General features: G+C 48.6%; 1 protein-coding gene across 2 annotated transcripts in view; it reads left to right on the top strand.

The window, feature by feature from the left end:
• The window catches only part of PRMT7 (protein arginine methyltransferase 7), a 126,679-nt gene that overhangs the window by 76,477 nt on the left and 29,950 nt on the right, over positions 1-20,252 (top strand). For both annotated transcript variants that reach the window (XM_069740322.1, XM_069740321.1), the window contains exons 6-9: positions 6,340-6,452; positions 14,023-14,252; positions 14,572-14,752; positions 17,148-17,275. In XM_069740322.1, coding sequence (XP_069596423.1) covers positions 6,340-6,452; positions 14,023-14,252; positions 14,572-14,752; positions 17,148-17,275 — 652 coding nt within the window. The remainder of the gene's footprint in view (positions 1-6,339; positions 6,453-14,022; positions 14,253-14,571; positions 14,753-17,147; positions 17,276-20,252) is intronic.

A 20,252-nucleotide genomic window follows, 5' to 3' on the forward strand; every position in this document is an offset into this window, starting at 1 on the left:
TTGAGGTCCCTGAGACACTGATGAGATTAATAGAATTAATAATTTACATTTACCTTTAGCAATCTCCTGTCTGGCCTAAAGGTACCTTCACACATAACAATTTCGTTAACGATATTGTTGCTTTTTGTGACGTAGCAACGATATCGTTGACGAAATCGTTATGCGTGACAGCGACCAACGATCAGGCCCCTGATGGGAGATCGTTGGTCACTGGGAATGACCAGGACCTTTTTTTGGTCGCTGATCACCCGCTGTCATCGCTGAATCGGCGTGTGTGACGCCGATCCAGCGATGTGTTCACTGGCAACCAGGGTAAACATCATGTTACTAAGCGCAGGGCCGCGCTTAGTAAGCCAATATTTACCCTGGTTACCATTGTAAAAGTTAAAAAAAAAAAAAACAGTACATACTCACATTCCGATGTCTGTCACGTCCCCCGGCGTCAGCTTCCCTGCACTGACTTTGAGTGCTGGCCGTAAAGCAGAGCACAGAGCACCCCCATAGGTAGGGACAATAATAAAATAAAGAAAATACATATATTTTTTTTTCCACTAGGTTTAGGGTTAGAACTAGGGTTAGGGTTAGAACTACAGTTAGGGCTAGGGTAAGGCTATGTGCTTACGTATTCTGGTCCTCTGCAGATTTTTCCACAGCGGATTTGATTAATCCGCAGTGCAAAACCGCTGCGGATTTATCACAGATTTACCGCGGTTTTTCTGCGGATTTCACTGCGGTTTTACAACTGCGGTTTTCTATTGGAGCAGTTGTAAAACCGCTGCGGAATCCGCAGAAAGAAGTGACATGCTGCGGAATGTAAACTGCTGCGTTTCCGCACAGTTTTTTTCCGCAGCATGCGCGGATTGGCCGCTGTGGATTCGTAGCAGTTTTCCATCAGGTTTACAGTTCCATGTAAACCTATGGAAAACCAAATCCGCTGTGCCCATGGTGCGGAAAATACCACGTGGAAACGCTGTGTTGTATTTTCCGCAGCATGTCAATTCTTTGTGCGGATTCCGCAGCGTTTTACATCTGTTCCTCAATAGGAATCCGCAGGAGAAATCCGCACAAAAAAACACTGGAAATCCACGGTAAATCCGCAGGTAAAACGCAGTGCCTTTTACCTGCGGATTTTTCAAAAATGGTGCGGAAAAGGGTTAGGGTTGGAATTAGAGTTAGGGTTGGAATTAGGGCTAGGGTTGAAATAGGGTTAAGATTAGGTTTGTGGTTAGGGTTATGGTTAGGGGTGTGTTGGGGTTAGGGTAGTGATTAGGGTTATGGCTAGAGTTGGGATTAGGGTTAGGGGTGTGTTGGGGTTAGTGTTGGAGTTAGAATTGAGGGGTTTACACTGTTTAGGCACATCAGGGGTCTCCAAACGCAACATGGCGCCACCATTGATTCCAGCCAATCTTGTATTCAAAAAGTCAAATGGTGCTCCCTCCCTTCTGAGCCCCGACGTGCACCCAAACAGTGGTTTACCCCCACATATGGGGTACCAGCATACTCGGGACAAACTTGACAACAACTTTTGGGGTCCAATTTCTCCTGTTACTCTTGTGAAAATAAAAAATTGTGGGCTAAAAAATAATTTTTGAGGAAAGAAAAATGATGTTATTTCCACAGCTCTGCGTTATAAACTTCTGTGAAGCACTTGGGGGTTTAAAGGGCCACTGTCACCCCCCTCCAGCCGTTATAAACTAAAAGAGCCACCTTGTGCAGCAGTAATGCTGCATTCTAACAAGGTGGCTCTTTTAGTTTTGTGTTCATGTATTACTAAAATAAAGCGCTTTGAATCTTTTCAAAAATACCTATCTTTGTCCACGGAGGCGGGTCTGAAACTTCCTCTGTGAAGCGCCCAACTGCCGTCACTCATCTCTTCTGGGGCGATGGTCACCGCCCCTGCGCGCTGTTCTTAAATCCGGCGCCTGCGCTGTGCGTGCCTGCCTGGGGCAGGCGCAGTGTTCATTGGCAATCATAGCTCAGATGCCGGGTTCCTGACGGCGCCTGTGCGGGCAGTGCGGCCACCCTGTTACTGAATCCCCGCCCCGCACTGTGTTATGCATTATGCACAGTGCGGGGCTGGGATTCCTGGGCAGATTCCTGCACAGACTGACGCTGGAAGGCGGGGAACCTGGGGGAGCGTCTGACAAGCGCAGTGCGCATGCCCAGGAATCCCAGCCCCGCACTGTGCATAATGCATAACACAGTGCGGGGCGGGGATTCAGTAACAGGGTGGCCGCACTGCCCGCACAGGCGCAGTCAGGAACCCGGCATCTGAGCTATGACGGCCAATGAACACTACGCCTGCCCCAGGCAGGCACGCACAGCGCAGGCGCCGGATTTAAGAAGAACAGCGCGCAGGGGGCGGCGACCATCGCCCCAGAAGAGATGAGCGACCGCAGTTGGGCGCTTCACAGAGGAGGCTTCAGACCTGCCTCTGTGGACAAAGATAGGTATTTTTGAAAAGTTTCAAAGCGCTTTATTTTAGTAATAAATGAACACAAAACTAAAAGAGCCACCTTGTTAGAATGCAGCATTACTGCTGCACAAGGTGGCTCTTTTAGTTTATAACGGCTGGAGGGGGTGACAGTGGCCCTTTAAAGTGGTCACCACACATTTGGATTAGTTCCATGGGAGGTATAGTTTCCAAAATGGGGTCACTTGTGGGGGAGCTCCAATGTTTAGGCACACAGGGGCTCTCCAAACGCGACATGGTGTCCGCTAACGATTTGAGCTAATTTTTCATTCAAAAAGTCAAATGGCGCTCCTTCCCTTCCGAGCACTGCCGTGTGCCCAAACAGTGGTTTACCCCCACATGTGAGGTATCACTGTACTCAGGAGAAATTGCCCAATAAATTTTAGGATCCATTTTATCCTGTTGCCTATGTGGAAATGAACAAATTGAGGCTAAAAGACATTTTTTGTGGAAAAAAAAAAAAAAAAAGTACTTTTTCATTTTTTCGGATCAATTTGTAAAGCACCTAGGGGTTCAAAGTGCTCACTATGTATCTAAATTAGTTCCATGAGAGGTCTAGTTTCCAAAATGGGGTCACATGTGGGGGAGCTCCAATGTTTATGCCTTTTTGCCTATGTGGAAATGAACAAATTGAGGCTAAAAGAAATTTGTGGGGTCCCTATGGATCCTAACCCTAACCCTAAAGGGACCCTAACCCTAAAGGGATCCTAACCCTAATCCTAACCCTAGGGATCCTAACCCTAACCCTAGGGATCCTAACCCTAACCCTAGGGATCCTAACCCTAGGGATCCTAACCCTAACCCTTTAGGGTTAGGGTTAGGATCCCTAGGGTTAGGATCCCTAGGGTTAGGGGTAGGGTTAGGGTTAGGATCCCTATGGTTAGGGTTAGGATCCCTTTAGGGTTAGGATCCCTTTAGGGTTAGGGTTAGGATCCCTTTATCACCTTTATGGTGGGGGTGGCATATCAGTGTGTTTTCTGTTTTTTTTTCTATAAAAACGCATGCATTTTTAACGCAACCAAACGCATGTGCTTAAAAACGCATGCGTTTACATAGACAGCAATACATTTTTTGCCGCAAAAAACGCATGCTTTTTTTGCGGCAAAAAACGCTGCTAGAAATTACTACATGTTGCATTTCTGCAACACAACACATGCATAGAAAAGACGCATGCGGCGGCAAAACGCATGCAAAAAAACACATGCGTTTTTAATGTTAAGTATAGGAAAAAAAACGCATGCTTTTTTTGCGCTAAAACGCAGCGGCAAAAAACGCAAATGTGAAACCAGCCTGAGCCCTGTTGTGCGCCCAAACAGTGGTTCCCCCCCACATTTGGGGTATCGGTGTACTCAGGACAAATTGTACAATAACTTTTGGGGTCCAGTTTCTCTTTTTTACCCTTGGGAAAATAAAAAAATTGTTGCTAAAAATAATTTTTGTGACTAAAAAGTTAAATGTTCATTTTTTCCTTCCATGTTGCTTCTGCTGCTGTGAAGCACCTGAAGGGTTAATAAACTTCTTGAATGTGGTTTTGAGCACCTTGATGGGTGCAGTTTTTAGAATGGTGTCACTTTTGGGTATTTTCAGCCATATAGACCCCTCAAACTCACTTCAAATGTGAGGTGGTCCCTAAAAAAAATGGTTTTGTAATTTTTTGCTGTAAAAATGAGAAATCGCTGGTCAAATTTTAACCCTTATAACTTCCTAGCAAAAAAAAAATTGTTTCCAAAATTGTGCTAATGTAAAGTAGACATGTGGGAAATGTCATTTATTAACTATTTTGTGTCACATAACTCTCTAGTTTAACAGAATAAAAATTCAAAATTTGAAAATTGCTAAATTTTCAAAATTCTAGCCAAATTTCCATTTTTTTCACAAAAAACGCAAAAATTATCGACCTAAATTTACCACTAACATGAAGCCCAATATGTCACGAAAAAGCAGTCTCAGAACCGCTAGGATTCGTTGAAGCGTTCCTGAGTTATTACCTCATAAAGGGACACTGGTCAGAATTGCAAAAAACAGCCAGGTCATTAAGGTCAAAATAGGCTGGGTCATGAAGGGGTTGAGGTCTGAAACCTTGGTCAAAGCTATCTGAGCACACAAATCTCCAAGGGTGCCCAAAGTTTGGCATCGGCCCATTTTTATTTTTGTGATGTTTAAAATAAAAAATATATATATTCTAATTTTTTTTTTTTTTTTGCCCGTCAACGGTGCCCAGTCAGCTCTGGCGTCACTGTCTCCACCGTCGGACAAACCGAACATGAAGAGGAAGTCCGGGCTACAGGCTTTCCCTGGCTTCCTCTACATGTTCATTGATTATTTTGATTTTGTAGATTATCTTCGGATAGTTGCCAGAGATGCGGTGACTTAGGGTACCGTCACACAGTGCGATTTTCATCGCTACAACGGTACGATCCGTGACGCTCCAGCATCGTAACAATATCGCTCCAGCGTCGTAGACTGCTGTCACACTTTGCAATCTACGACGCTGGAGCGATAATTTCATGACGTATGTGCGATGTAGAAGCCGTTGGTTACTATGCGCACATCGTATACGATATATGTTACACCATGCGATCATGCCGCCACAGCGGGACACTAGACGACGAAAGAAAGTTTCAAACGATCTGCTACGACGTACGATTCTCAGTGGGGTCCCTGATCGCAGTAGCGTGTCTGACACTGCGATATCGTAACTATATCGCTCGAACGTCACGAATCGTGCCGTCGTAGCGATCAAAATTGCACTGTGTGACGGTACCCTTAGGTGCAGACTTTTGGCATCTTATTGTGAATTGCTCGGTCATATTACTATAATGGTGGGAAGGGATTAGCTTTCTGTCCGAAATAATTGGAGCTCCAGTCGACTGTTCCAGAACTCTGTGTCCTGGACGTTCTAGATGAAGTGTGGCCCCATAATGATAAGATATTTCTTCGTGAGACTCTGTTCCTTGCCAGGAAGACAATAGCACTGAGATTGATGGGAGGGAGAAGGCCTACAATTACATGTGAAAGGAGATAGTTAACACACTACCATATGAGAACCTACTATATAAGAATAGAGGATGCCCTCAAAAAATGTCTTAAAATCTGGGGATAGTGGTGTGATGGAGCTGTATCACGGTCAGCACACGATGTTCCTCACTTTCGTACCATACATCTGATGTGGTCCAGGAATCCAAATGTATATGATGGCAATATTCACATAAAGTAGGCTACAAAGAGTGTACAGAGTGCCTAGATCTCTGCTACATTTGTGCCATTCCCTATATTTATACTCCCCCTGATTGCAGTTACCTTTGCTAATTGTATGTTATAATGTCTGACCTCTAATTCTATGCATGTTTTAATGACATGACTTTGAGTTACTTTTCTTTTCCTGTACGTTTGTAACATTTATTCTGAAAATATCCTTCAATTAAATGAGTTTATAAATAAAAAAAAGAGAAGAACGTCCCATCACCGGTCCAGTCTCCTGAGGGTGGGTCCACACCATTCAATACCAGGGCACTTTTAAGAGTGATTTTCAAAAATCAAGACAAAGGGACATTGGTTTCACTAGTTGATTTTTGGAAAAGCATACCAAAAACCCCACATGTGAACACATCCTTAAAGTTGTAGGCACAGTTTGGTATAAAGCAACACAAGCTTTTTTGTACTCGCCTTCCCCAGATTCACATGCGAGTCTACCGCTGCTCCTGGTTTCTGGGATTGGCTGCATTGCTGAGATCTCTGTTGACGGTGTGGCAGCCAATCTGTGAGCTACCTTTTCCTGAAGTTACAGCATAGATTATATATCTGTTACCAAATTGCGAGAAGTCTTTTTATTGTTAGAAGCTGATAAAATGCATATTCTTTGGCAGATGGAGACATGACTCGGCGAGCCAACATACTAATCACAGAACTGTTTGATACAGAACTTATCGGAGAGGGGGCATTGCCTAGCTATGAACATGCACAGCATAATCTTATGCAGGTAAATGGAAAAAAATGATGATATTTACGGCTTTCTCCCTATCTTCTTTAGGGCCAACAGATGGATTTGGTTTTTTTAAAACGTCTTGATTGCAGCGGGGGCTTTGCCTTCCTCATACTTGAGTCCAATTTCCCTGCATCAGCATGGATTACAAATATTACCAGGCTAGTTGCCTGAAGTTGTGTGTAGAGAGCCCAGCAGCGTCCTGCATACTGTAATACACCGTATGGAGTAAGCCGATATCTGTGCAGGGCATTGGGGGGTGAAAACAGGAAAGCTGAGCTGCGGCTACTGTATTGCTTTATTAGGAGGTGGATCCGCACAGAATGAAGAATCTTTTTACAACCCCAATTCAAAAAAGGTTGGGACGCTGTGTTATAGATAAAGAAAAGAAGAATTCAATGATTAGGAAGTTTCTTATCGCCATTATTTATTCACAATAGGACACAGATCAGAAGTTGAACGTTGGACATTTTCTCATTTCACTTGAAAACATTTCCTAATTTAGTAATTATTGGCAGCAACACATTTCTAAAAAGTAGTGCCCATGCCGCGTCCACCATTGTGTAGTTTCCCATCTTATTACATCAGTCTGTGAGGTGAGGAGACAATTGCTACCGTTTTGGGAGAGGAATGTTGTCCCGTTCTGGTCTGATGTAGGATTCTTGTTGTTCAAGGTTCTGGGTCGTTGCTGGATTTTTGCTTCATAATGTACCAAATGTTTTCTGTTGGTGAAAGCAAGGTCTGGACTGCGGGCGGCCCGTCCATCACCAGAACTCTCCTGTGGAGCCATGCTGGATGGATGGATGCAGTATGGGGTTTAGCATTGTCCTGCTGAAATAAACAAGGTCGTCTCTGAAAAAGGCGATGTCTGGATGGAGCATACTGTATGTTATTGATAATGCCTTTATAGATGTATAAGCTGCCCTTGCCATAGCCACCAAGGCAGCCCCATACCATTAGAGATGCAGGAACTGTGTGCTGATAACAAGCTGGATGGTCCCTCTCCGGTCGAGTCTGCACGACTCGGCTAGTACGCCCCGTTTTATTTTGGGGACTCTAACGATCATTTTTTTTTTTTTTACAGATGAATATTAAAAGTAAAAAATTGTTGGGAACTATAATTTGAGCGTGAAGCTGTGACTACAAATCTGTGCAACATTATTGGCACAGAGATGTCATGCGTGTGATGGAACAGTGGAGATCATAAACTCATGGCCAGATCGTGGGTGAAAAGCGAGAGTAAATGCAGAAAATCCCTTTAACCCATTACTTGCCAAATTAGGAATTTTCATTTTACGGATTTATCAGAAAAGGGCGTCCCAATATTCAATTAAAAATGACAATGACATGATTTCCTATTTTGAAAACATTCATTTCTCCTTCGCCTCATTGGGGGACACAGGACAGTGGGTGTATGCTTCTGCCGCCAGGAGGCTGACACTAAGTAAACTTGAAAAAAAGTTAGCTCCTCCTCCATTGTATACACCCTGACACTGGCTACCAGAGACTCCAGTTTATGCTTAGTGTCTCAAGGAGGCACATCTCTGGGTCCTGGATCGTTGGACCCGATTTTTCAACATCTTTGGATTGAAGGGGCGACGGACCTTTTTGAGGGTCCGATCTCCCCAAACCATCAACGGGCAAGTACGTGCGATATTTCTCCACGTATCCTTCCCCGCTACGTGGGATTATTCACCGGACTTAGCCCTGACCACCCTGAGGTAGCTAGACTCCAGGCTGTACAGGTGCCCGTAAGATGTCCGTGTGTTCCCCCCTGATTTCTACACCCCTGCGGGTGTTAGCTGGGGTGGTGGACGGTCCCTCTCCTTATCCTGGGGATAATGGAGATAGGGTTCCTGCACCGTCATTGGTTCTACCCCTCGATGAGTGCAGTATGACAAGGGGGGCTCCTGGCATTACCTGCTGCTGCGTCCTCCGGGAGTGCGGTGCCTTTTTCAGCGCTGCTGAGGCCGGCGTCTTGGTGAGTCGGCGCTGCGGCGTGATCCGGCGCTGCTGCGTTGGGTCTGCGGCGCTGCAGCGTTGTCCGGCGCTGTGGCGTTATGACGGTGGCGCTGCAGCGTGGTCCGGCGGCGCGCGGCGTTAGGAGCGGCGCTGCGGGTATGATCGGCGCCGCTGTCCCCCCATAGGCTTCGGCCCTGCCTGGCTGCTTCGGGCGTGGGGCAGCCTCCTGGAGCCGGGACTTCCGGCCATCGGACCGCGTTGTGAGGCTCCGCCCCCTCCGGCGCGTCACTTCCGGTTCCGGCTCTCCTCGCTCTAAGGGGGGAAAAATTGAGGCCCCGGCTTCGGGGATGCTCCAGGCTGCAGCATCGTTTGGCGGTCCCTCCCCCCTAAGGCCTGCTGTGCATATAAGACAGCGCTTTTGGGCTCCGCATTGTGCTTTCAGGATCCATCACGGTACTCGTGGGGACACAGGACTGGGGTAAGTGCTTCTTCCTCCATCTGGCTGAAGCATTCTTTTTGTCCCAGTCTCTGGCCCTGGGTATAGCTTTACGGATCGTTATGTCTAGAAGGGTTAAGACTCACACGATTCTTTTTACTGGTTGTGTATCTTGTCGTGCCCCTTTCCCGCACGCCCAAAGTAATCGCCTCTGCGAGGCCTGTGACTCTGAACGCGCCCAGGAGCCCCCCCCTGCCAGTTCTCCAGTAGTCGCTCCGGTTCCTCAAGCAGATGCTGGGGCAGCTCCGCCAGAATGGGTCACGTCCTTGTCTCAATCCATGGCGTCCCTTACTGAAGCAATCAAATCCCTGCAGACCCCGGCAGTCAGGGCCGGTAGTCCACCTGTCTCGGAGAGGGCCTCGGGGTCTCAGGAGCCTTCGGCCTGCAGGGGCCGCACTCACTCTAGACAGACGCATGGAAAGCGGATTCGCAAAGCGTCGTCCAGGCACTCAGGTGCTTCCGCATCCTGGAGTTCCGTATCTCGTTCTCCTTCCCCTGCAGAAAGCGGGGAAGTTGAGACTGATTACGAGTCAGAAGGGTCTCTTAATTTTGAGAAACCTGGTTTTCAGGAGTCGGTAGATAGCCTTATTGAGGCTGTCAATCAGTCTTTAGGGATAGAGGACGAGCTTGCCTCTTCCTCTGATCATAAGGTCTCATTTAAGCGGGCTAAACGGGCCCATAGGGTTTTTTCCTCTCACCCTGAGTTTGAGGATCTGATTCAACGCAATCGGGAGCACCCGGACAAGCGTTTTTCAGGGAAAAGAGTTCTGAAGGCCAGGTATCCCTTTGCTGCGGAACTTTGTAGTAACTGGGCAGGAAACCCTTCTGTAGATCCTCCAGTGTCCCGTTTAGCCTCTAACACGTTGCTATCTCTCCCTAATGGCTCATCGATTAAGGATCCTACGGATCGTCTTATAGAGAGCTTGGCTCGTTCCGTCTTTGAGGCTTCAAATTCAGCACTTTTTCCTTCCTTTGCAGCAACTTGGGTTGCCAGGGCTATGATTTCTTGGTCAGAGTCGTTATCTAAGGCTCTCCAAGAAGGTAATTTGTCACCAGAATTGGCAGAAGTGTCATCTCAGGTAGCAATGGCTGGTAGTTATCTGATTAACGCATCCTTAGATGCGGCAGATTGTGCTTCTTCGGCTGCATCTAATGCTATTGCCATCAGAAGGGCCCTTTGGTTAAGGTCCTGGCGGGCTGATTCTACATCTAAAAAATCTCTTACATCCCTACCGTATCAGAGTAGTCGTTTGTTCGGAGAGAAGCTGGATCAGCTTATTTCTGACTCCACAGGAGGGAAGAGTAAGTTTCTTCCTCAGCAGAGGTCTAGACAGCCTTTTCGTCGCCAATTTCAGGCCCGTTTTAGAACCTTTCGCTACGTTAGATGGGCCCCAGCATCAGGCTCTCCTGCGCAGGGTCGACCCAATCAGGACCGAGACGGTCGGACCCCTTATACGGCCAGCCAGGGGGGAAGAATGCGTCCCCAGTCTACTAGATCCAGAGGATCTAGGACTCAAAGATTTTTGGCTAAGTGACTGGAGGCCCCCTCTGGGTGTCTCCAACAGAGTAGGCGGACGTCTACTTTTATTTCGCCAGGTCTGGCTTCAGGTAATCCATGACCAGTGAGTTGGAGAGCTCGTATCATCAGGGTACAAAATAGAGCTGGTTCAGCTGCCTCCTCCCCGGTTCTTTCCATCCCGTCTTCCCAGGTCCAAGTCTCTTCGTCAAAGCCTGTTCAATTCCGTAGAGTCCCTTCGTATCAGCGGTGTCATTTCTCCTGTTCCAAGGGAGGAAAGGTTTCAGGGCTTTTATTCCAATCTTTTTGTAGTGCCCAAAAAGGACGGAGCAGTAAGGCCTATTCTAGATCTCAAACTCTTAAACAGGTTTGTCCGCGTTCGTCACTTTCGAATGGAGTCTCTCCGGTCAGTCATCGCCTCTTTGGAAAAGGGAGAGTTTTTGGCCTCAGTAGACATTCAGGATGCTTATCTACATATTCCTATCTTTCCACCTCATCAAAGATTTCTCCGGTTTGCCGTAAACAATCTACACTTTCAATTCACGGCATTACCCTTCGGGCTGACCTCCGCTCCCAGGGTGTTCACAAAAGTCATGTCTACTGTAGTTTCCATTCTGCACTCCCGAGGTATAGTTGTCTTGCCATACCTGGACGATGTGCTGATCAAGGGACCGACTTTTCAATTTTGCAGGGAAAATGTCGGCTTCACTCTGGACACCCTTTCTAGTCTAGGTTGGCTGGTGAATTTAAGGAAGTCATCCCTACAGCCGTCCCGGAAGATCTCATTTTTAGGCATGATCTTCGACACCTCTCAAGCCCTATCAATCCTTCCCAGGACAAGGTCCTAGCCCTTCGGCGGGAAGTGAGGAGTCTTCAACAACCAGGCCCTCATACGATTCGGTCTGGCATGAGGGTGTTAGGAAAGATGGTTGCGACTATAGAGGCGGTTCCGTTTGCGCAGCTTCATCTTCGACCCCTCCAACAAGCAATCCTATCAGTGTGGAACAGAAATCCTCTCTCTCTCAACCGCAGATTTCGGTTGTCTCTCCAGGCCAGGATGGCCCTCTCTTGGTGGCTAAACAGCTCATCTCTACTCAGGGGGAAGCCCTTCCCCCCCAACCAATTGGCTAGTGGTCACAACAGATGCCAGTCTCCTGGGTTGGGGAGCAGTATTCTTTCATCACACTGCTCAGGGGCTCTGGTCTCCTCTGGAATCAGCCCTCCCCATCAATATCTTAGAGATTCGAGCAGTTCGACTAGCCTTGTTACATTTCCACCATCTTCTGGCAGGTCGCCCTGTCCGAATTCAATCGGACAACGCCACAGCGGTAGCCTACATAAATCACCAGGGGGGCACCCGCAGCAAGGCAGCCATGCGGGAGGTAAAGCAAATCCTATTCTGGGCAGAGAGGAATCACTCTGTAATCTCAGCGGAAGAAAACTGGGCGGCAGATTTCCTAAGCCGTCAGGGTTTGGCCTCCGGGGAGTGGTCTCTCCATCCCGAGGTATTTTTGCAGATTTGCCATCTTTGGGGGACTCCGGACGTGGATCTAATGGCGTCCAAGATGAATGCCAAGGTGCCCAGTTTTGTCTCTCGGTACCGAGACCCCCGGGCGATCGCCGTGGATGCGCTGGTATTGTCTTGGAACCAGTTCCATCTCTCTTATCTGTTCCCTCCTCTGGCACTGCTCCCGAGGGTAATCAAGAAAATAAATTCAGAGAGTGCACCGGCCATCCTGATCGCCCCGGATTGGCCACGACGGACCTGGTATGCAGACCTGGTACAACTTCTCGCCGGGGTTCCTTGGCGGCTCCCCGATCGGCCGGATCTTCTATCTCAAGGGCCGATCTACCACCAGAACTCAGAGGTCCTACGTTTGACGGCCTGGCCGTTGAATCTTGGGTTTTAACCCAGGCAGGGTTTTCTCAAGAAGTGGCGGATACCATGATCAGTGCACGTAAGCCCGTCTCGGCCAAGATTTATTATCACACTTGGAAGGTGTTCCTTTCCTGGTGTAGAGAGTGCGGGCTGACTCCTCTGCGTTTTTCCATTCCGAACATTCTAGCCTTCCTTCAAGCAGGCCTGGATTCTGGGCTTGCTCCAAGTACTCTTAAAAGGCAGATTTCGGCTTTATCAGTCCTTTTTCAGCGCAAGATTGCTACGAATCATCAGGTCAGGACTTTTTTCCAGGGAGTCGCTCATAAGGTCCCTCCTTATAGGACTCCTTTGGAAGCTTGGGACCTTAATCTGGTTTTAAGGCCTTTACAGAACGCTCCTTTTGAGCCTCTTCAAGATATTTCTTTGATGTTTCTTTCTTGGAAAGTCGTGTTCTTAGTGGCCATAACGTCCATAAGACGGGTATCGGAGCTGGCAGCCCTTTCTTGTCGTTCCCCTTTTCTGCAGTTTCATCAGGACAAGGTAGTTCTCAGACCAGCACCGTCCTTTTTGCCGAAGGTTGTTTCGTCATTCCACATCAATGAAGATATTGTTCTGCCCTCTTTTTGTCCGGCACCTACGCACCGTGTAGAAAAAGCTCTCCATACGTTGGATCTGGTAAGGGCTCTGAGGAGGTACGTTTCCCGAACAGCTCCTTTTCGCCAGAGAGATGCTCTGTTTGTCCTTCCGCAGGGTCGCAGGAAGGGATGCGCTGCTTCAAAATCTACCCTGGCCAGGTGGATAAGGGCGACCATTCAGGAGGCTTATCGCACCATGGGCATGACGGTTCCGGCCGGAATCAAGGCTCATTCAACAAGAGCCGTGGGGGCTTCCTGGGCCGTTCGGCACCAGGCCTCAGCAGAACAGGTTTGCAAAGCTGCGACCTGGTCTAGTCTGCATACGTTTGTCAAACATTATAATGTCCACTCCCAGACCTCTGCAGATGCAAGTCTGGGTAGAAGGATTCTTCAAGCGGCAGTGGCGCATTTATAGACAACCATCATCTGGATGTCTTTGACTGGTGAGTTATTTTTCCCACCCAGGGATTGCTTTAGGACATCCCACTGTCCTGTGTCCCCCAATGAGGCGAAGGATAAATAGGGATTTTTGTGTTACTCAACGTAAAATCCTTTTCTCCGAGACACTCATTGGGGGACACAGCTCCCTCCCTGGTAGCCTTATGGCTGCTTTGGTTATATCTGATTACATTAGTCAGTAGGATCTTTTCTAGACATAAAGTTTCTGTATTTATGCTGTTATATTATTTTTTGTGTTTTGTTCTCCTACTGCTTTTTGCACCAAACTGGAGTCTCTGGTAGCCAGTGTCAGGGTGTATACGATGGAGGAGGAGCTAACTTTTTTTCAAGTTTACTTAGTGTCAGCCTCCTGGCGGCAGAAGCATACACCCACAGTCCTGTGTCCCCCAATGAGCGTCTCGGAGAAAACGATTTTGCGGTGAGTAACACAAAAATCCCTATTTTACAAACACAACACAAAAAATTGGACCTAATTATAAAAATGATAAAATCTTAGTTGCTAGGATCAAAAGATTAGGCGTCCCAAAAAAAGGACATTGGTAGATAATGGGTTAAGATTCATGCAGTCATGTCCTGTGCTACTACAATACAACCAATCATCTCTGCCCCTCTCTTACCAGGAGCGTTGGGAAGCTGTTCCTCACCGAGCCACCATTTATGCTCAAGTGGTGGAATCCCGCAGGCTCTGGAGTTGGAATAAACTTTTACCCATGCAGCTGGATTGCAGAATTATTCAGCCTCCTCCCGAAATGCAGAGCTGTCCTGGAGCCTCCTCAGTATGTGACGTGCAGCTGAGCCAGCTGAGCCCGGGTGACTTCACACCTCTCAGTGATATCTTAGTTGTCTTCCGGTAAGAAGAAAGTGATGGGAGGAAGAGTCCATCACCACTATGTACCATGGAGACTATACGTAGTCATTTATGTATGACAGTGTGGAATACAAGCTAAGCATTACATGGCTCCACTACAGTCTTCAGACCCCATAGAGGGCCGATGTCAGGGCGTACTGGCGGAGTAGCGTCACGAGCCATACAGCTGCAGGCTGCCAGATACTTTACTGGCTAATTGATGGGGGTGTATGTATTTGTCGAGATAATCTCATATCTGTATTCATTGGTGAAAGTGAAATTGGTGCTTCTATTTCTGATTATCGTGTATTTATTTCACCAGACTGGACTTCAGCAAGCAGGTCCGCAGCTCTGCAGTTTCTCATATCGTCCACTTCACATCACTGGGCAGTGGAGCAGCTCAAGTGGTACTGTCATGGTGGGACATTGACATGGACCCGGAAGCTACAATCAACTGCAGCATGAAGCCGGGCTGGTTGTATCCCGCACCGCAGCCTGTGCCAGTAAGGACCAGATCTGTGTTTCCTTTACTGTACAGGGAGATATTCAGATGTAACAACAATGTTTCAGGTCAGGTTATATCCTGCACTGCAGCCTGTGCCAGTAAGGAGCAGATCTGTGCTTCCTTCTTTTCCTGTACAGGGGGATATTGGGGTGTAACAACAATGTTTCAGGTCAGGTTATATCCTGCACTGCAGCCTGTGCCAGTAAGGAGCAGATCTGTACTTCCTTTACTGTACAGGGGGATATTCAGGTGTAACAACAATGTTTCAGGTCAGGTTATATCCTGCACTGCAGCCTGTGCCAGTAAGGAGCAGATCTGTGCTTCCTTCTTTTCCTGTACAGGGGGATATTGGGGTGTAACAACAATGTTTCAGGTCAGGTTGTGTCCTGCACCGCAGCCTGTGCCAGTAAGGAGCAGATCTGTGCTTCCTTCCTTTACTGTACAGGGGAATATTCAGGTGTAACAACAATGTTTCAGGTCAGTTGTATCCTGCACCGCAGCCTGTGCCAGTAAGGAGCAGATCTGTGCTTCCTTCCTTTGCTGTGCAGGGGGATATTCAGGTGTAACAACAATGTTTCAGGTCAGGTTATATCCTGCACCGCAGCCTGTGCCAGTAAGGACCAGATCTGTGCTTCCTTCCTTTACTGTACAGGGGGATATTCAGGTGTAACAACAATGTTTCAGGTCAGGTTATATCCTGCACCGCAGCCTGTGCCAGTAAGGAGCAGATCTGTGATTCCTTTACTGTACAGGGGGATATTCAGGTGTAACAACAATGTTTCAGGTCAGGTTGTGTCCTGCACTGCAGCCTGTGCCAGTAAGGACCAGATCTGTGCTTCCTTCCTTTACTGTACAGGGGGATATTCAGGTGTAACAACAATGTTTCAGGTCAGGTTATGTCCTGCACTGCAGCCTGTGCCAGTAAGGAGCAGATCTGTGATTCCTTTACTGTACAGGGGGATATTCAGGTGTAACAACAATGTTTCAGGTCAGGTTATATCCTGCACCGCAGCCTGTGCCAGTAAGGAGCAGATCTGTGCTTCCTTCCTTTACTGTACAGGGGAATATTCAGGTGTAACAACAATGTTTCAGGTCAGGTTATATCCTGCACCGCAGCCTGTGCCAGTAAGGAGCAGATCTGTGCTTCCTTCCTTTGCTGTGCAGGGGGATATTCAGGTGTAACAACAATGTTTCAGGTCAGGTTATATCCTGCACCGCAGCCTGTGCCAGTAAGGACCAGATCTGTGCTTCCTTCCTTTACTGTACAGGGGGATATTCAGGTGTAACAACAATGTTTCAGGTCAGGTTATATCCTGCACCGCAGCCTGTGCCAGTAAGGAGCAGATCTGTGATTCCTTTACTGTACAGGGGGATATTCAGGTGTAACAACAATGTTTCAGGTCAGGTTGTGTCCTGCACTGCAGCCTGTGCCAGTAAGGACCAGATCTGTGCTTCCTTCCTTTACTGTACAGGGGGATATTCAGGTGTAACAACAATGTTTCAGGTCAGGTTATGTCCTGCACTGCAGCCTGTGCCAGTAAGGAGCAGATCTGTGATTCCTTTACTGTACAGGGGGATATTCAGGTGTAACAACAATGTTTCAGGTCAGGTTATATCCTGCACCGCAGCCTGTGCCAGTAAGGAGCAGATCTGTGCTTCCTTCCTTTACTGTACAGGGGGATATTCAGGTGTAACAACAATGTTTCAGGTCAGGTTGTGTCCTGCACTGCAGCCTGTGCCAGTAAGGAGCAGATCTGTGATTCCTTTACTGTACAGGGGGATATTCAGGTGTAACAACAATGTTTCAGGTCAGGTTGAGGCATCCTCCATCTGGTTCTGTAGATCTTTACAGGGGTTTTCCACTGTCAGTAAAGTGGACCCCAAATGCCTGTAAAATAACAAAGCCCGAGAGTCCTGATCCAACGCCAGCTGTCTCGCTTGCCCAGTTTCTGTGTTTTGGCTGCAGCAGTCATGTCACGTTGAGCGCGTGCATCGTCGCTTCAGATAATCGCTGAGCTCCATGGCGCTGCTTTGTAGCAAGCACCTGCTGCTGAGCTCAGCGCAGCAGCCAAAGCACAGATGAGGGCAGCGCGGAGGGCCAGTCCTGGATCAGGGGAGATAACACCTCGTTTCAGTACTTTACGGCTGCTAGAGGATAGGGTCCAATGTAAAGCGCAAAGGCAAATCCTGATGACAAGTTTCCTTAGAGTGTGTTAAGATAACTCCCATTTCTCCCAAGTTTGTGCAAGAGAAAGTGACCACATGGTACAACAAGCGCACATTTACCTTAGCAGTGTTACATTTGTGATATCCTTGTAATCCGAGCATTTATCTTTCAGACATGCTTTTGCTGCCTCACCCTTAATTTTTCCTTTTTTCCTAACTTATTTTAGTGGAGAGATCACTGGATGCAGTGTGTCTACTTTCTGCCAGAGGAAAAAGAGGTGACGCAGGGTGGGGAGACTTGTCTCATCGCTCACCAAGATGACTACTGCGTGTGGTACGACTTGAGAGATCCGAGGTAATCGCAGCAAAACCTGCTAAGCCGACTAGATGAATTATAAACTTGTATGCAACTCTTCCTTATACTAAGGAATAACAGAGGTTTAAGATCTACCATACCTCTAAGGCTTCTTTCACGCTTGTGTCGTTTGGCCTTTGTCGCAATGTGTCGTTCTGCGCAAAAAACGCATCCTGCAAAGCTACCCGCAGGATGCGTTTTTTGCCCATAGACTTGTATTGCATAGACTTGCATATTGTATAGACTTGTATTGTACTGGATGCGTCGTGTTTTGGCGGACCTTCGTATTGAAAAATCGTTCAAGGGAACGTTTTTTCGTACGTCGGATCCTGCGTTTCCTACCGCACATGCGCGGCCGGAACTCCGCCCCCTCCCCCCTGGGACTTTACAATGGGCAGTGGATGCGTTGAAAAACTGCATCTGCTGCCGACGTTGTGCCGAATTTTCACAACGTCCATCGGTACGTCGCGCCGACGCATTGTGACGGCCCCGTACCGACGGAAGTGCGAAAGAAGCCTTTCAGGTTCCGTCACAATCCGTCGATTTTTGAGAATGCAGGATCCTGCATTTTCCTATAGACTTGTATTAGCGACGGATTGTGACGGATAGCCATCTGTTTCATCCGTCGTGCACTGGATCCGTCGGAAAATAACGGTCCGTCGTGCGGAAAAAAAACGTTCAGAGGAACGTTTTTTCTGCACGTTGGAAAATCGGTCTGCGACGCATCCTGCGCTGCTCGGCGTCGGCTATATTGGAAGCCTACAGACGCAGGATCCGTCGCTGATCATCACACACAGGAATCCAGCGACGTATCACATTTTTCCCCTCTGAGCATGCCGGAAGGATTTTCAAATCCGGGAAAAAGCTCTCTCTCTCTCTCTCTCTCTCTCTCAACAACACAAACGATGCATCCGTCATTACACTGGATGCATCACACATGTTTTCAACTATTTTCGTGACGTCCATCAATACGTCATTTCACTGCACAACGACGCACAGCAGAAGACGGAAGTGTGAAAGAAGCCTAACACCTTATTTGCATATCAATTCAAATTTTCCTAGTGACGCAGTGTATATACTCGGTGCTGTGACACAGGGTATACACTCGGTGCTGTGACGCAGGGTTGGTGCTGTGAGACGGGGTATACACTCGGTGCTGTGACGCAGGGTTGGTGCTGTGAGACGGGGTATACACTCGGTGCTGTAAGACAGGGTATACACTCGGTGCTGTGAGACGGGGTATACACTCGGTGCTGTAAGACAGGGTATACACTCGGTGCTGTGAGACGGGGTATACACTCGGTGCTGTGACGCAGGGTACAAACCGGTGCTGTGAAACAGGGTATACACTCGGTGCTGTGAGACGGGGTATACACTCGGTGCTGTGACGTAGGGTTGGTGCTGTGAGACGGGGTATACACTCGGCGCTGTGAGACGGGGTATACACTCGGCCCTGTGACACAGGGTACAAACCGGTGCTGTGAGACAGGGTATACACTCAGTGCTGTGAAACGGGGTATACACTCGGTGCTGTGACGCAGGGTACAAACCGGTGCTGTGAGACAGGGTATACACTCGGTGCTGTGAGACGGGTTAACACTCGGTGCTGTGACGCAGGGTTGGTGCTGTGAGACGGGGTATACACTCGGTGCTGTGACACAGGGTACAAACCGGTGCTGTGAGACGGGGTATACACTCGGTGCTGTGAGACGGGGTATACACTCGGTGCTGTGACGCAGGGTACAAACCGGTGCTGTGAAACAGGGTATACACTCGGTGCTGTGAGACGGGGTATACACTCGGTGCTGTGACGTAGGGTTGGTGCTGTGAGACGGGGTATACACTCGGCGCTGTGAGACGGGGTATACACTCGGCCCTGTGACACAGGGTACAAACCGGTGCTGTGAGACAGGGTATACACTCGGTGCTGTGAAACGGGGTATACACTCGGTGCTGTGACGCAGGGTACAAACCGGTGCTGTGAGACAGGGTATACACTCGGTGCTGTGAGACGGGTTAACACTCGGTGCTGTGACGCAGGGTTGGTGCTGTGAGACGGGGTATACACTCGGTGCTGTGACACAGGGTACAAACCGGTGCTGTGAGACGGGGTATACACTCGGTGCTGTGAGACGGGGTATACACTCGGTGCTGTGACGCAGGGTTGGTGCTGTGAGACGGGGTATACACTCGGCGCTGTGACACAGGGTACAAACCGGTGCTGTGAGACAGGGTATACACTCTGTGCTGTGAGACGGGGTATACACTCGGTGCTGTGAGACGGGGTATACACTCGGTGCTGCGAGACGGGGTATACACTCGGTGCTGTGACGCAGGGTTGGTGCTGTGAGACGGGGTATACACTCGGTGCTGTGACGCAGGGTTGGTGCTGTGAGACGGGGTATACACTCGGTGCTGTGACGCAGGGTTGGTGCTGTGAGACGGGGTATACACTCGGCGCTGTGACACAGGGTACAAACCGGTGCTGTGAGACAGGGTATACACTCGGTGCTGTGAGACGGGGTATACACTCGGTGCTGTGACGCAGGGTTGGTGCTGTGAGACGGGGTATACACTCGGCGCTGTGACACAGGGTACAAACCGGTGCTGTGAGACAGGGTATACACTCGGTGCTGTGAGACGGGGTATACACTCGGTGCTGTGAGACGGGGTATACACTCGGTGCTGTGAGACGGGGTATACACTCGGTGCTGTGAGACGGGGTATACACTCGGTGCTGTGAGACGGGGTATACACTCGGTGCTGTGAGACGGGGTATACACTCGGTGCTGTGACGCAGGGTTGGTGCTGTGAGACGGGGTATACACTCGGCGCTGTGGCACAGGGTACAAACCGGTGCTGTGACACGGGGTACACACTCGGTGCTGTGAGACGGGGTATACACTCGGTGCTGTGACACAGGGTACACACTCGGTGCTCTGAGACGGGGTACACACCAGTGCTGTGAGATAGGGTA

Source organism: Ranitomeya imitator, chromosome 9 (assembly GCF_032444005.1).
Source record: "Ranitomeya imitator isolate aRanImi1 chromosome 9, aRanImi1.pri, whole genome shotgun sequence".
Classification (NCBI taxonomy): Eukaryota; Metazoa; Chordata; class Amphibia; order Anura; family Dendrobatidae; genus Ranitomeya; species Ranitomeya imitator.